Source organism: Phyllostomus hastatus, unplaced genomic scaffold, assembly GCF_019186645.2.
Source record: "Phyllostomus hastatus isolate PE091 unplaced genomic scaffold, TTU_PhHast_1.1 phas_scaffold_385, whole genome shotgun sequence".
Taxonomy (NCBI): Eukaryota; Metazoa; Chordata; class Mammalia; order Chiroptera; family Phyllostomidae; genus Phyllostomus; species Phyllostomus hastatus.
Genome location: NW_025334026.1, coordinates 11898930 through 11912228, shown reverse-complemented (window position 1 = coordinate 11912228; position 13299 = coordinate 11898930). Strand labels below are relative to the sequence as shown.

At 40.5% G+C, this 13299-nt stretch overlaps 1 protein-coding gene across 6 annotated transcripts in view; it reads right to left on the bottom strand.

The window, feature by feature from the left end:
* LOC123806440 (general transcription factor II-I repeat domain-containing protein 2B) overlaps positions 1 to 13299 on the bottom strand; it is a 64230-nt gene that overhangs the window by 5003 nt on the left and 45928 nt on the right. For 4 of the 6 annotated variants that reach the window (XM_045819578.1, XM_045819576.1, XM_045819574.1 and 1 more), the window contains 2 exons: positions 11108 to 11170; positions 2476 to 2553 (listed from right to left, as the gene is read on the bottom strand). In XM_045819578.1, coding sequence (XP_045675534.1) covers positions 2476 to 2553; positions 11108 to 11170 — 141 coding nt within the window. The remainder of the gene's footprint in view (positions 1 to 2475; positions 2554 to 11107; positions 11171 to 13299) is intronic. The other 2 variants (XM_045819577.1, XM_045819575.1) reach the window with 1 other exon arrangement.

Genomic DNA, 13299 nt, shown 5'->3' with positions numbered 1-13299 from the left:
ACTTTTACCATTACTCTTCAACATTATAATAGAAATCCTAGCCAATGCAGTATGACATGTAAAAGGACTAAGATGTATTAAGATTAGAAGATAATATTTTTCAATATTAAAAATGTTTTAAATTAAATTTTTGAATAAATAAAGAAACTACACGGTTCAAAATTCAAGAGATATAAAATAGAGGACTTCCATTTAAGATGGAGGCATAGGTAGACATGCTTCACTCCCTCGTGCAATCACAAAAAGAATTACAACTAAATCTCAAAACAAATAACAGCTAGAACTGTCAGAAAATCAAACTGTATGGTAGTCCAACAACCAAGGGTTTAAAGAAGCAACAATCATCCAGATGGGTAGGACGGTCAGAGATACAGAGACAGCATGGAGAGGAGAGGAGACACAGTGTGGCGTGGAGAGGCAGTGGTGGCATTGGCAACAGAACAGGAATGGTGGGTCCCACATTCAAGTGTGGTGCGATAAAATCGGGAGGGATACCTTGGGAGCAAGCGATCCCTGAGGGAAATGGGGCAAGTGATGGTTAAACCCCCAGAAGCCAGGCAGCAGCACAGTCCCCTCTCTGAGCCCTCCGCTGACACACAGCCACAAAATGGTAAAGCAGGTTGCCCCAACCTGGTGATTACCTAAAGCTCCGCCCCACACAATTTACAGGTGCCTTTTATAGGGAGTCAAAGCAGCTCTGCCTAATACACAGAAACAAATACAGGGAGGTTGCCAAATTGAGGAGACAAAGAAATATAGCCCAAATTAAAGAACAGACAAAACCCCAGAAAAAGAACTAAACAAAACAGAGATAGCCAACCTATTAAATGCAGAATTGAAAACACTGGTGATAAGGATGCTTAAACAACTCATTGAGTATGGCAACAATATAAAGGAAGAAATTAAGTTTACATTAAATGAAATAAAGAAAAATCTACAGGAAACCAACAGTAAAGGGAAGGAAGCCAGGATTCAAATTAATGATTTGGAACATAAGGAAGAAATAAGCATTCAACAAAAACAGAAAGAAGAAATAAGAATTAAAGAAAAAAAACGAGGACAGTATAAGAAGACTCTGGGACATCTCCAAATATGCCAACATCCAAATTATAGGGATGCCAGAAGCAGAAGAGGAAGAGCAAAAATTGAAAACTTACTTGAAAAAATAATGAAAGAAAACTTCCCTAATATGGCAAAGGAAATAGACATATAAGTCCAGGAAGCACAGATAGAGACCCAAAGAAGTTGGACTCAAAGAGAACCACACCAAGACACATCATAATTCAAATGCCAAAAGTTAAAAATAAAGAGAGAATCTTAAAAGCTGCAAGAGAAAAGCAGGGGGTTACCTACAAAGGAGTTCCCATAAGACTATCAGCTGATTTTTCAAAAGAAACTTTGCAGGCAAGATGGGACTGATACGAAGTGTTCCAAGTCATGAAAGGCAAGGACTTACATCCAAGATTGCTCTATCCAGCAAAGCTATCATTTAGAATGGAAGGGCAGATAAAGTGCTTCCTAGACAATGTAAAGCTAAAGGAGTTCATCATCACCAAGCATTACGCCATGAAACGTTAAAGGGGCTTATTTAAGAAAAAGAAAAAGATCAAAACTATGGACATTAAAAGGGCAACAAATTCACAACTATCAACAACTGAATCTAACAAAACCCCCCAAAACAAACTAAGCAAATAAGCAGAACAGGAACAGATTCATAGGTATGGAGATCATTTGGAGGGTTATCAGCTGGGAAGGGGCAGGGGAAGAGTGGTAGAAATGGTGCAGGGATTAAAAAGCATAATTGTAGGTACAAAATAGACAGAGGGATGTTAAGAACAGTATAGGAAATGGAGAAGCCAAAGAACTTACATGGACATGAACTAAGGGGGAGATTGCTGGAGGGAAGGGGGGTACAAGGCAGCAGGGGACAGAGGGGGAAAAACTGGGAAACTGTAATAACATTATCAATAAAATATACTTAAAAAGAGAGATTTAAAATAGCACACAGTGAAACATCTTTCTTCTATCCCTATCTGAGCTCTCGGTTTCCTTCTCCAGAGGAACCATGCTATTAGATTCTGTTGTATGTCTCCAAATATATTGTACATCACTTACTCAGAAAAGGAGATCACTTCATGGGAAGGAAATAAATTTCACCTGTGTGGCCAAGTGTAATTCAATGATAGCTAATGCTTGGAGTTGTCTGCCGTTACGTGTTTTCCACGTAACGCCAGGGTATGGTTGGGAGAGCAATGTATCTGTTACCAAGGTTTGCTCTAAGCAAGATACTCAGTGTGTGGGAATCTGCAGCATATTTTCTGTTCCTGAATTGTCATTCCATAGTTGACAGGGTGAACTAAGGAAAACAAAAGACACCACGACTCCAAGAGACTGACTCATGTCACAAAATGGTTAAAATACAACAAAATAAAAAATATAACATTACTTATGATAAAGCCAGATAAACTTCCATACCTGGAATTGTCACCTGAACGATGTTAAGATCTTCAACACCTTTTGCAGAACTTGAAGTACTGGATGAATGTATGTTTCCTTAAGACAGAAATTAAAATTTAGAACTCACAGAAAATGAGGCCAGTTCTCCTCTAAAAATGTCAAAGCGCCATTACTCAGAAGCTCAGAATGAGTTTTTTAAAATCTCGAGAACACTCAGCTGGAGGAAAGCCAGATAGCTTGGCACTAACTGATACTTGAGTCTCTGCGGCTTAATGGTGATGTCAGGGGGGAAAGTGCACCATTGCTTTTAGTTCATAGCCCCACTGCTTCAGTCAGTCTACTTAGATATTAAAAGAAGAATGTTTAAAAGTATTGACCTTGGCTGTTATTCTCAGTTTAAAGGGGGGAAATAGGACATAACGAATATGAATGTGTCCGAGAAGACATTTAATGAAATAGAAAGGTGAAATACGATTTAAGGCAGTCACAAAAGTGCTCAGCGTTGACAAGGCAGAGTTGACGTTAAATCACGTTTTATTTTTTTGCCAAACGATAAACACAACATTCACTCAAGCTCTAGGTGAGAGGTGTAGTAGTTCCCGTCTGGTCCTGTCCCAGGAGCTCGGGCCAAGTTGCGTGAGCGACCATTCGGTCATTGGGCCCCTGAGGTGATCCGCCCAAAGAGCGAGGACTGGGGGCGGGGCGGGGGACTCGAGGAGCCACGACGGCGGAGACAACCGCCGCCAGGTTTTCCTCTGTCACACACGTATTTCTGAAGGAAATGTGGGGAAATGTGCTGCTCTTTTCCTCGAAATTAGTCATTTTTCTGACCTAATAAATCCTGTAAGGTCTGCTTCTTAACAGTCGGGCTCAACATGGAGTGCCGACTGAACTGCTGTGAGGTCGCCTCATCACCTTGCAACTCGCGGACTCTCTCAGGGCAGCCAGGCCACTGAGCCGCGGACACCCAGGGCCCAGTTCAGGGCATTCCAGTCCGTGTGGGGAGAGTGGGTGCCAGAGGGGCGGGCGGCGTTATGTTCTCATAAAGTGCTAATGTTTTACCGTTTGACTCCTCATAATACGAACATCTGTCACAAAACACAGGAAGCACAATTTAAAAACTGATCAAAATCCAATTATAATTAGTGGATAAATGGGCAGTTAATCCATTTTAATTACCCTACATATTTCAAATAAATGGACAGCATTTTCACTAATGGGTCCACATCTTAACTCCTCTAAAACTCTCACTTTATATAAACAACGAGTCTTTTTGAATCGACTGCTCAGCAACCTTGTAAGTCAGTTTAAAACTGCTCATCTGGTCCGCATTCTAGAGCCATCACAATAATCCTTGTCAGACGGAGGACATGAATGCTCCTGTGATGGACTTCCAAAGCTTTTAGACCTTTGCTAGATGCATGCTTGTTAGTAGATATATTAATTGCCAAATAATTTATGACTAATTTTTATTTTTTAGATTTTATTTAGTTACTTTTAGAGAGAGGAGAGGGAGGGAGAAAGACAGGGAGAGAAACATTGATGTGTGAGAGAAACCATCAACTGGTTGCCTCTTGCGCACCTCCAACCGGGGCCCTGGCCTGCAACCCAGGCTTGTTCCCCGACTGGGAATCAAACCAGCAGCCTTTCAGTTTGCAGGCTGACGATCCATTGAGCCATACCTGCCAGGGCTAATTGATGGCTAACTCTTTTAAAAACTATCCAGAACAAAAGGCTGGTCCAGCCTGCACTTCCCGTGCAATCCTGATGCGACACAGGCTAGAGGCTGCCTTGGAGAACACTTCCAGCATTCAAATCACTGCTGGACTTTGATGCTAATGTGGGATTCTTCTCTTTATGATCTAAAACATACTTTAAGGGAAGAACCCAAGTGTCCATCAACAGACGGTATTATTCAGACTTGAAAAGGAAGTTTGGCACATGCCACAACATGGATGAACCCTGGAGGGTTTAAGTGAAAAGAAGCCAACACCAAAGGGCACATACTGTATAATCCCATCAGTATGAAATGGGTAGAAGAGGTGAACTGATAGAGACAGAAAGTGAATCGCTGGCTGGCAGGGGTCAGTTAGCTGAATGGCAGTGGGGGAGGGGGAGGAATGGCTCAGCGGGCATGGGGTTTTAGCTCCGGGAGATGAAAATGTTTTGGAACTACAGAGAGGTGTGCCGGTTGCAGACCTCTGTGGATGTACTAAACGCCACTGAACTGTTCACTCTAAAATGGTTAATTTTATGTTATGTTAATTTCACCTCAGTAAAATATTCTAAAGTAATTTAAGGGGTTCCTTTGGTGGGATTTTAAGGAAAACAAACTATGGCTCAGAATGATGGAACCTGATGCCACACTGACACCCTATGATGACTTTGAAACTTGGCCATATGAACACATTTTATCCATAAACCTCCTCAGGCCTCACTGACTTCAAGAACAGATGAATGAGCACAAATCCAACCTCACTAACATCTGGGGGTCGGGATATCATCTCCTCGGCGCTCAGCCTGACAACATCACACATAATTTCTGGGAAGGCTGTCAGGGCAAAAGCATAGCAGAAGCTGTCCACGCGCACAGAGCAGATCAATAGCTGAATTTTTCCCCTTAATATTTAGGTAATATACGCTTGCTGTGGAGAGTTAGGGAAGTAAGGAAGGTAAAAGAAGGAAAAGTTGAATCCTGCATATAGTTCTTTTTGTATTTTCTTTTATGCATTTTCCTATATATTAATTTTTTAAAATATAGTTTTTATTTTTTAATTACAGTTGACATACAAATATATTAGTTTCAGGTGTACAGCATAGTGATTAGACATTTATATAGCTTATGACATGTTTACCCGATAAATCTAGTACCCTCTGACACCATACATAGTTACAATATTATTGACTATATTCCCTGGACTACATCCCCACGACTATTTTGTAACTACCAATTTGCATTTCATAATCCCTCCCCCTTTTTCACCCATTCCTTCAATATCCCTCCCATCTGGCAACCATCAAAATGTTCTCTGTTAACTGTGATTTCTCTTTTGTTTGTTTGTTTGTCCTTTAGATTCCACATAGAAGTGATATCACATGGTATCTGTCTTTCTCTGACTTATTTCACTTTGCCTAATAAACACCCTGTAGGCCCATCCATGCAGATGGCAAGATTTCATTCTGTTTTATGGCATAGTATATGTAATATTACTTCATTTATTGATAGACACTTGGGTTGCTTGCACATCTTGGCTATTGTGAATAATGCTGCAGTAAACATAGGGATGTATATGTCTTTTTGAATTCGTGTGTTAGGTTTCTTTGGATAAATGCCCAGAAGTGGAATTGCTGGGTCCTTCTTTGTCTCTCTACCTGTCCCCCATTGCCCCCCCCCCTTCCCTCTGGTAATTGTTAGATTTTTTAAAACATTTTTTTATTATTCAAGTACAGTTTTCTGCCTTTCCCCTCCAACCCTTCCCCATCACCCCCTTCTTTGTCTCTTGTAGCCTTGTTTTAAAATCTGTTTTGTCTGGTATGAGAATTATTATCCCACCTTTTCTTTCATTTCCATTTTCATGAAATATCTTTTTCCACCCCTTTACCTTCAGTCTGTATGTGGCTTTTGATCTGAAGTGAGTCTCTTGAAGACTGCACATGTAAGCATCTTATTTTCTTATCTATTTAGCCACTCTATGTCTTTGACTGGAACACTTAATCCATTTATATTTTAAGTAACTGTTGATAGCTATGTAGTTATTGCCATTTTATTACTCATGTTTTTATCTTCTCTCCCTCCTCCTCCTCCTTTTCCTTCTTCTTAAAGAAGTTCCTTTAACATTTCTTGTAATACTGGTTTGGTGGTGATGAGTTCCTTTAGCTTTTTCTTGTCTGAGAAGCTCTTTATCTGTCCTTTAATACTAAATGACAGCTTTGCTGGATAGAGCGGTGATTTTCAACTGGTGTTCTGCAAAAAACTCTAAAACATGCAATACCTTACTACTCAGTTAGGGACACTAACCTCTTTTCCCGTAGATTGTCAAACAAAAAAATGACAACAGCCAACACAACAATAGTTGTCCAGTGTGAATCAATAAAAATTATACCTATTTTTTTGTCAGATTGGCAAAAAATACATTTTTTGGTGTGCTGATGAATTTTAGTAATTAGTTAACATGTGTTATGAGATGAAAAAGGTTGACAATCACTGGGGTAGAGTAATCTTGTTTGCAGGTCTTTGCTTTTCATCACTGAGTACTTCTTGCCAGTCCCATCTTGCCTGCCAAGTTTCTTTTGAGAAATCAGCTGATAATGTTATGGGAGCCCCCTTGTAGGTAACTGACTGCTTTTCTCTTGCTGCTTTTAAGATTCTCTCTTTATTTTTAACTTTTTGCATTTTAATTATGGTGTGTCTTGGTGTCGGCCTCTTTGGGTTCATCTTGTTTGGGACTCTCTGTGCTTCCTAGGCTTGTATGTCTATTTCCTTCACTAGGTAAGGGAAGTTTTCAGTCATTATTTTTTCAAACAGGTATTTATTTATTTATTCATTCATTCATTCAAAGATATTTATTCATTTTTAGAGAGTGGGGAAGACAAGGAGAGAAATATCAATGCGTGGCTGCCTCTCATTCACTCCATTCTGGGGACTTGGCCTGCAACCCAGGCATGTGCCCTGACTGTGAATTGAAATGGCCACCCTTTGGTCCCCAGTCCACACTCAATCCACTGAGCTACACCAGCCAGGGCTCAAATAGGTTTTTAATTCATTGCAGTCTCTCTTCTCCCAGTGTTAGCCCTCTGAAGCGATTGTTGGTACACTTGAAGTTGTCATAGAGGCCTCTTAAAGTACCATCATTTGTTTAGATTCTTTTTTCCTTTTGTTGCTCTGATGGGGTGTTTTCTGCTACCTAATCTTTCAAATCACTGATTTGATTCTCTGCACCATCTAATCTACTATTGACTCACTGCAGTATATTCCCCACTGTAGTTATTGTATTCCTCATTTCTGAGTGGTTCTTTTTTGTTTTCTCTCTCCATTTTTATGTTTCCTATCTCTTTTTAAAAAATATGTTTATTGATCTTAAAGAGAAAAGAAGGAAGCGAGAGAAACATCAATCAGTTGCCTCTCATACATCTCTCTACTGGGGATTAAATCTGCAACCTGGGAATGTGCCCTGACTGGGAATCAAACTCCTGACCTTTTGGTGTATGGGTCGATGCTCCAACCAACTAAGCCACACCAGCCAGGGCTGTTTCCTATCTCTTTGTTGAAGTCCCCACTGAGATCATTGAGCATCCTTATATTGAGTGTTTTGAATACTGCATCTGGTAAATTGCTTGTCTCCATTTTGTTCAACTCTTTTTCTGGAGTTTTGTGCTATTCTTTCCTTTGGGACATGTTTGTCTCCTTATTTTGGCTGCCTCCCTGTGTGCGTGTTTATTTTTTCCCCCTATATATTAGGTAGAGCTGCTGTATCTCCCAGCCTTGGTAGCATGGCCTTATGTAGTAGGTGTCCTGTCAGGCCAGCTGGTGCAGTTGCCCTGGTCACCTGAGCTGGCGCTCCACGTGTATCCCTTCTGTGTGTTGTATGTGCCTTCCTGTTATAGTTGAGCTTTGACTGCTGTTGGCACTTCAGTGGGAGGTCGATTGACTCCCAGGCTGATTGGTTGTGAGGACAGGCTGAGACTACAGAGGAGGAGCTGTTGTGCAGGGGTGACCTTATGGAGCCAGCTTTACTTTGGCAGGGCTCTGGTGCTGCTGAATCTGCCCTTTGGATTCATTTATTGAGGTGGTTGGGTGCTCCTCTGGTGTGGTCTGAAGATGGCCACCAGGTGTGCTGGTTCTGGGGCCTCTTAGAAGGCATTGTGGTGCAGGTCAAGTTCAGACACTGTCTGTGCTCTGCCTGGGGCCACTTGGTATGAGCTTCAAAGTGATCTGCAGATGGTTGTCACTTGTGCTGGGCTCAGAGTTGCCTGGGAGAGGCTAGGCTGCAAACTGAGGTGGGCTGCTGGTAATCCAGGCTTGAGGCTGCTTAGCAAGAGGTATGGGCACACTGAGGCCAGACGCTGCTTGTTCGGGTGAGCCTTTGAGAGATTTTAGGAAAGTCGAAGTATGAAGACAAAAGACAGGCCATTTGTATGGAAAAGCCAGTGAAAGAGGCTTGAGATCTCAAGTTGGGTAGGTTGGGGTCTCAGGGAATCAATAGGTCAGGGTGAAGGGTATTAGCCAAGTTGATGGAGACAGATAGGGCACTTGCCTGTACTTGCAGGCTGTGGTGGGAGGGAGGAGAGGGAAGGCTCAACAGAGAAGCAGTGGCATCTGCTAGCACTTCTGTCTGGGAGAAAGCTGTCCCTCCCGCCCTTGTCCTGGAACAGAACAATTCAGTTCCTCCCCATACCTCCCTGGTGTCCTCTGAGCTGCTGCCCCAGCGCTGGAGCACAGAGTAAGTAAGTCTGAGTAAGTTGATGTGCAGTCCCTTTAAGAGGAACACCTGAAACTCCAGCTGCTCCGTCTTACTCAACCACAACCTCTGCTGGTTTTACAGCCAGAAGTTATGGGGACTTCTCTTCCTGACACTGGAACCCTGGGCTGGGGAGCCTGGTGTGGGGCCGGGATCCCTCGATCCTCGGAGGGGACCTCCGAAGCCAAGATATCCCTTCAGATTTAAACTGCCACGCATAGGTGTGGGACCAGCCCGTTCTATGTCTCTGCCCACTATACTGGTCTGAATGTGGCTTCTTCTTTATATCCCCAGTCATAAGTCTCCTGTTCAGCTAGACATCAGGGGGTTCTCAGTGATGGTCATCCACAGTTCAGTTGTAAATTTGAGGTGGGTGTGGAGGAGGAGAGCACAGTGTTTTCCTACTCTGCCATCCTGACTGGAAGCCTGTATATTAATTTTTCCAAACAAATCTGAGATTCCCATAGTACCCTGCGATGTCTTGAGTCCCCTCTGTTTTGTGTATAGTTCGTCTCCAGCCAGACAGTTTAGTTTCTTGCTGAACGTGCGTGAGCATTTCTCCAAACGGATAACCACCAGCCATTCTCTGCCTGCTGGGCACTTACATTGCTCCTACTTTTTCTCTGTTGTAAACAATGACAAGAGAGGTTTTCTTCCCCCTAAAATAATCAACTTAATGAAACCATTTTTAGAATTCAAAAAAGTGAAGTACGGTACACTGGAACAATTAAATTAGGATGTGAATATTCATTCAATCTCAAAATTTCCCATCATGGCAAAACCAGTTCAAATCCTGTGATGTTTCAAAGGAAGTAATATATATAAATAGAAAGGACTCACTGAAAAAAGAAAAGTAAATACAACTTTGAGGGCATAAATGTTTACTTTCAAAGCATAATTTGTATAGTTTGTATACTGTCACCCAAATACTACTGTCTTCTTGTTAAATCATGTTTCCAATGGAAAAATGATAAAACTGCACTTTATAATTCAGATTTTACTAATGCTATTTTATAGTTCAGATTTTCCTAGTTCAAAATCAAATCTGTTCATATCAGTGAGATTTTATTAAATGCTAAGATAGAATTATATACCTAATGGCCTTAATTCCTAAATATATAAAAGAACTTCTCATATTAGGAAGACACTAATCAGCTCATATATCCCAGCATCAGAGATAAAAATGTTTTTAGCAGATTATTAAATGGATCACAGTGAAAGAAAATAGGTACATTTTTTTAACTAAATGGGTTGAGAATCCACAAACTCTAGGATAAATGGTGTCCATTTGACACCATTAACAATAAAAAATAAACAATGAACAATAAAAAATGTTTTTAAGAATTTTTAATTGTAAAAAATATCCTAGCCCTTGCTGGCGTAGCTCAGTGGATTGAGCGCGGGCTGCAAACCAAAGCATTGCAGGTTTGGTTCCCAGTCAGGGCACATGCCTGGGTTGCAGGCCACGTCCCCAGTGGGGGGCCACGTGAGAGGCAACCACACATTGATGTAACTCTCTTTCTCTTTCTCCCTCCCTTCCCTTCTCTAAAAAAAAGTAAGTAAAATCTTAAAAAAAAAAGAATATCCTTAGAATATGTTTATAACTATTAGGTATAGTTTTTAAACAAACATCAAACAAAAAATCCAGTTACCCCAATAAATTTAATTTTAGAAAAGATTTAGTTTTAATAAAATATTATGCCACATTAAAAACAAACAAACACACAGGTTGTGTTTTAAAGAAAATAATCTTACATAGTGGATTGTATAAATCTTTCTAAAATCACACTTTGAGGTTCACTTCCTTTGATACCTGCACTTAGACTGAGTTCACTGACTCCAGGCCTGGGTGGTTACCACTTTCCAGCTGTTTATCACACTCCAGTAGGAGAGGAATGTTTCAGAGTGAGCCAGCCCCTTCCTTCCCTGCCCCCTCCTCTGCCCCTCCCCCTTCATTCCATTCTCAGTGGGACAGAGTGCAATTGGGTCCCGCGATGGCCCCCGTCCTAATATGCACGCCCTAATTCAAAGTCTAAAAGGCCTAAAGCACCGTGTACTCCATGGGAACACGCGCTGCTCTTGTCATACATGCACACACATCAGTTTCAATCTTTTCCCCGCAATAATGCTTTAAGAAATGAAAACTGTACTTAGCAAGCAGTGTGAATGTGAAGAAGCTTTCAGCAACTAACCTTCAATTTTCACCTTGGCTTCAGGGTCCTCATTTGATTCTGAAGGGACAAGCTGAGCAGAATCTTGAAAAAAAAATTTCTAAAATGACATTCATTATTATCTATTCTCATGTTCCAACATTTTACTGCTCCTATACAAAAAATGTAGTTTATCCTGGCACTTTAAATACATTTTGTAATTAATAAAGGTAATTTTAATTTTAGAAGGGATAAAAGGGTAACAAAGGATAATCTTATAAGGCGTAAGAAGAAATAAGAAACTTTCAGACATTGTCCAATAATACAGAGTTACCCACACTAATGGACACAGAATATCCTTCTATTTGAGCTTTTCTTGCTGTCAGCAGGAATCACCGGGATAGAGAAGGAGCTGTCTCTGCTTTGGTTGGCAGCTCCCCTCTGATCCTGCTAGCAGCCCCCGGCTGTTCACAGTCTACACTGCACTGAAGCACAATTGAGTTTTCTGGTGGACAAGAATTATGACAGATTACTAAATTTCACATGCGGGTAAAAATCTGGTTAGATTATTTTATTTAACACTGGCTTATTTTAGAAAAATCTGGCAAAGCTTACATTAATTGTTAGTAAAGGAAGAAAGACTAGAACTCACAACTAATTTCAGCGGTTTTGCTATTGTACTATTGCTATGTGAGATGTAACCCTGGGGAAGATGGGTGAAGGAATATATGACCTCTCCGTACTATTCTTGTAGCATCTTGTGAATCTAAAATTATTTCAAAATTAAAAAAGAAATCAAACTAACTCAGCTCTATCAAAAATAGGCTGCCCACTATAGTGTGATAATAAAAATGTCTTCAGAAATAAAGTAATTCAAAGGCCAACATCTAATGAAGTCTTTCTGACTCTCACTCAGCACCAATTCTACAACTGTTTCCTACGTAGATTTTCTTTTTTTCTAAATATTATCTATTCATTAAAAATGATCAAACAACATCTCAGGCTTTAAAAAAGGGAAGCAAAATGTTGTAGTGGAGGAACAGATTCCAACAGAATTCAGAATAACTGTCCTCCCTCACATCCAGAGAGGGCCAGAGACCGCTCTGAAGAAAAAGAGAAAAACAAAAAATAGATTGAAGAATTCTGTCACACGCTCCGGCATGGATGGACCCTGAGGGCATCATGCTCGGTGAAATACACCAGTCACAGTAGAACAAATACTATAAAGTTCCGCTTACATGAGGCCCTAGAGGAGTCGAATTCATAGAGCCAAAGTAGAATGGGGTTGCCAGGGAAGGAGGAAAGGGCTTCTCTAATGGAACAGATTTGCAAAATGCAAAGTTCTCAGGATTTGTTTCATACCCATGGGAACAAACTTAACACTAAGGGCTCAGCCAGTACTGAGCTGCACATTTAACAGCAGTTATGATGGTAAATTTTATTTTATGTGTTTTTCACCACAATAAAAAAACCCATATATATATATACAAGGTCCAGCACAAATAACACCCCTTTTTATTACAAAATCTTTTATTACAAAATTATAAGCATGCAATTCTGTAACAAAACAATATCACACTCAAGCACACTGTATGACATTTGAGGTGACATATTCAAAGTAAAACTATAAATTATTGCACCCATATTATTACCCTGCCAACCACACTCAAGCAGGTGCTACTTCTGCAGGACCCTGTATATAATTCAGAAAAATAAATAGAAGTTAAATAATGACAGAATGAACTTGTTCTCTTGGTTTAAAGCAATCAAGTTCAAACAAATAACTTTCTAAGTGAATGAACAAACCTAAGACCAGAATCTAGCGTAGTATGTTTTCTGGCAAAATCTACCCAAGTTCTTTTAGGTCAGCAGACTGGAGAAACGGCTCAGGGGGCATTGGGATTGTCCTCCTCAATAAAGAACCCCAGACCCCCCAAGTCAGAGAAGCTATAAAGATGACTGTAACTGTAGTAGAATAACAATAAAAAATGATTAAAAAATAAAATAAAACGACTGCAAATCAGCTCCTTGGAAAACACTTTTGACTTAGAGAAAAATACAGACTGGTTTGCTACTAAGACAGATGTACAACTCTTAAAAACAAGGTCATCTTGCCTGTAAACTGACAAAAACATTGCATGCCTCTAGATTTGGAGAAGTTTACCTTATTAATGCTACTGTGGACATATACAAACCACTTTAAGAGTTCAGGCCTTAAATATGAGGCTCAAGAT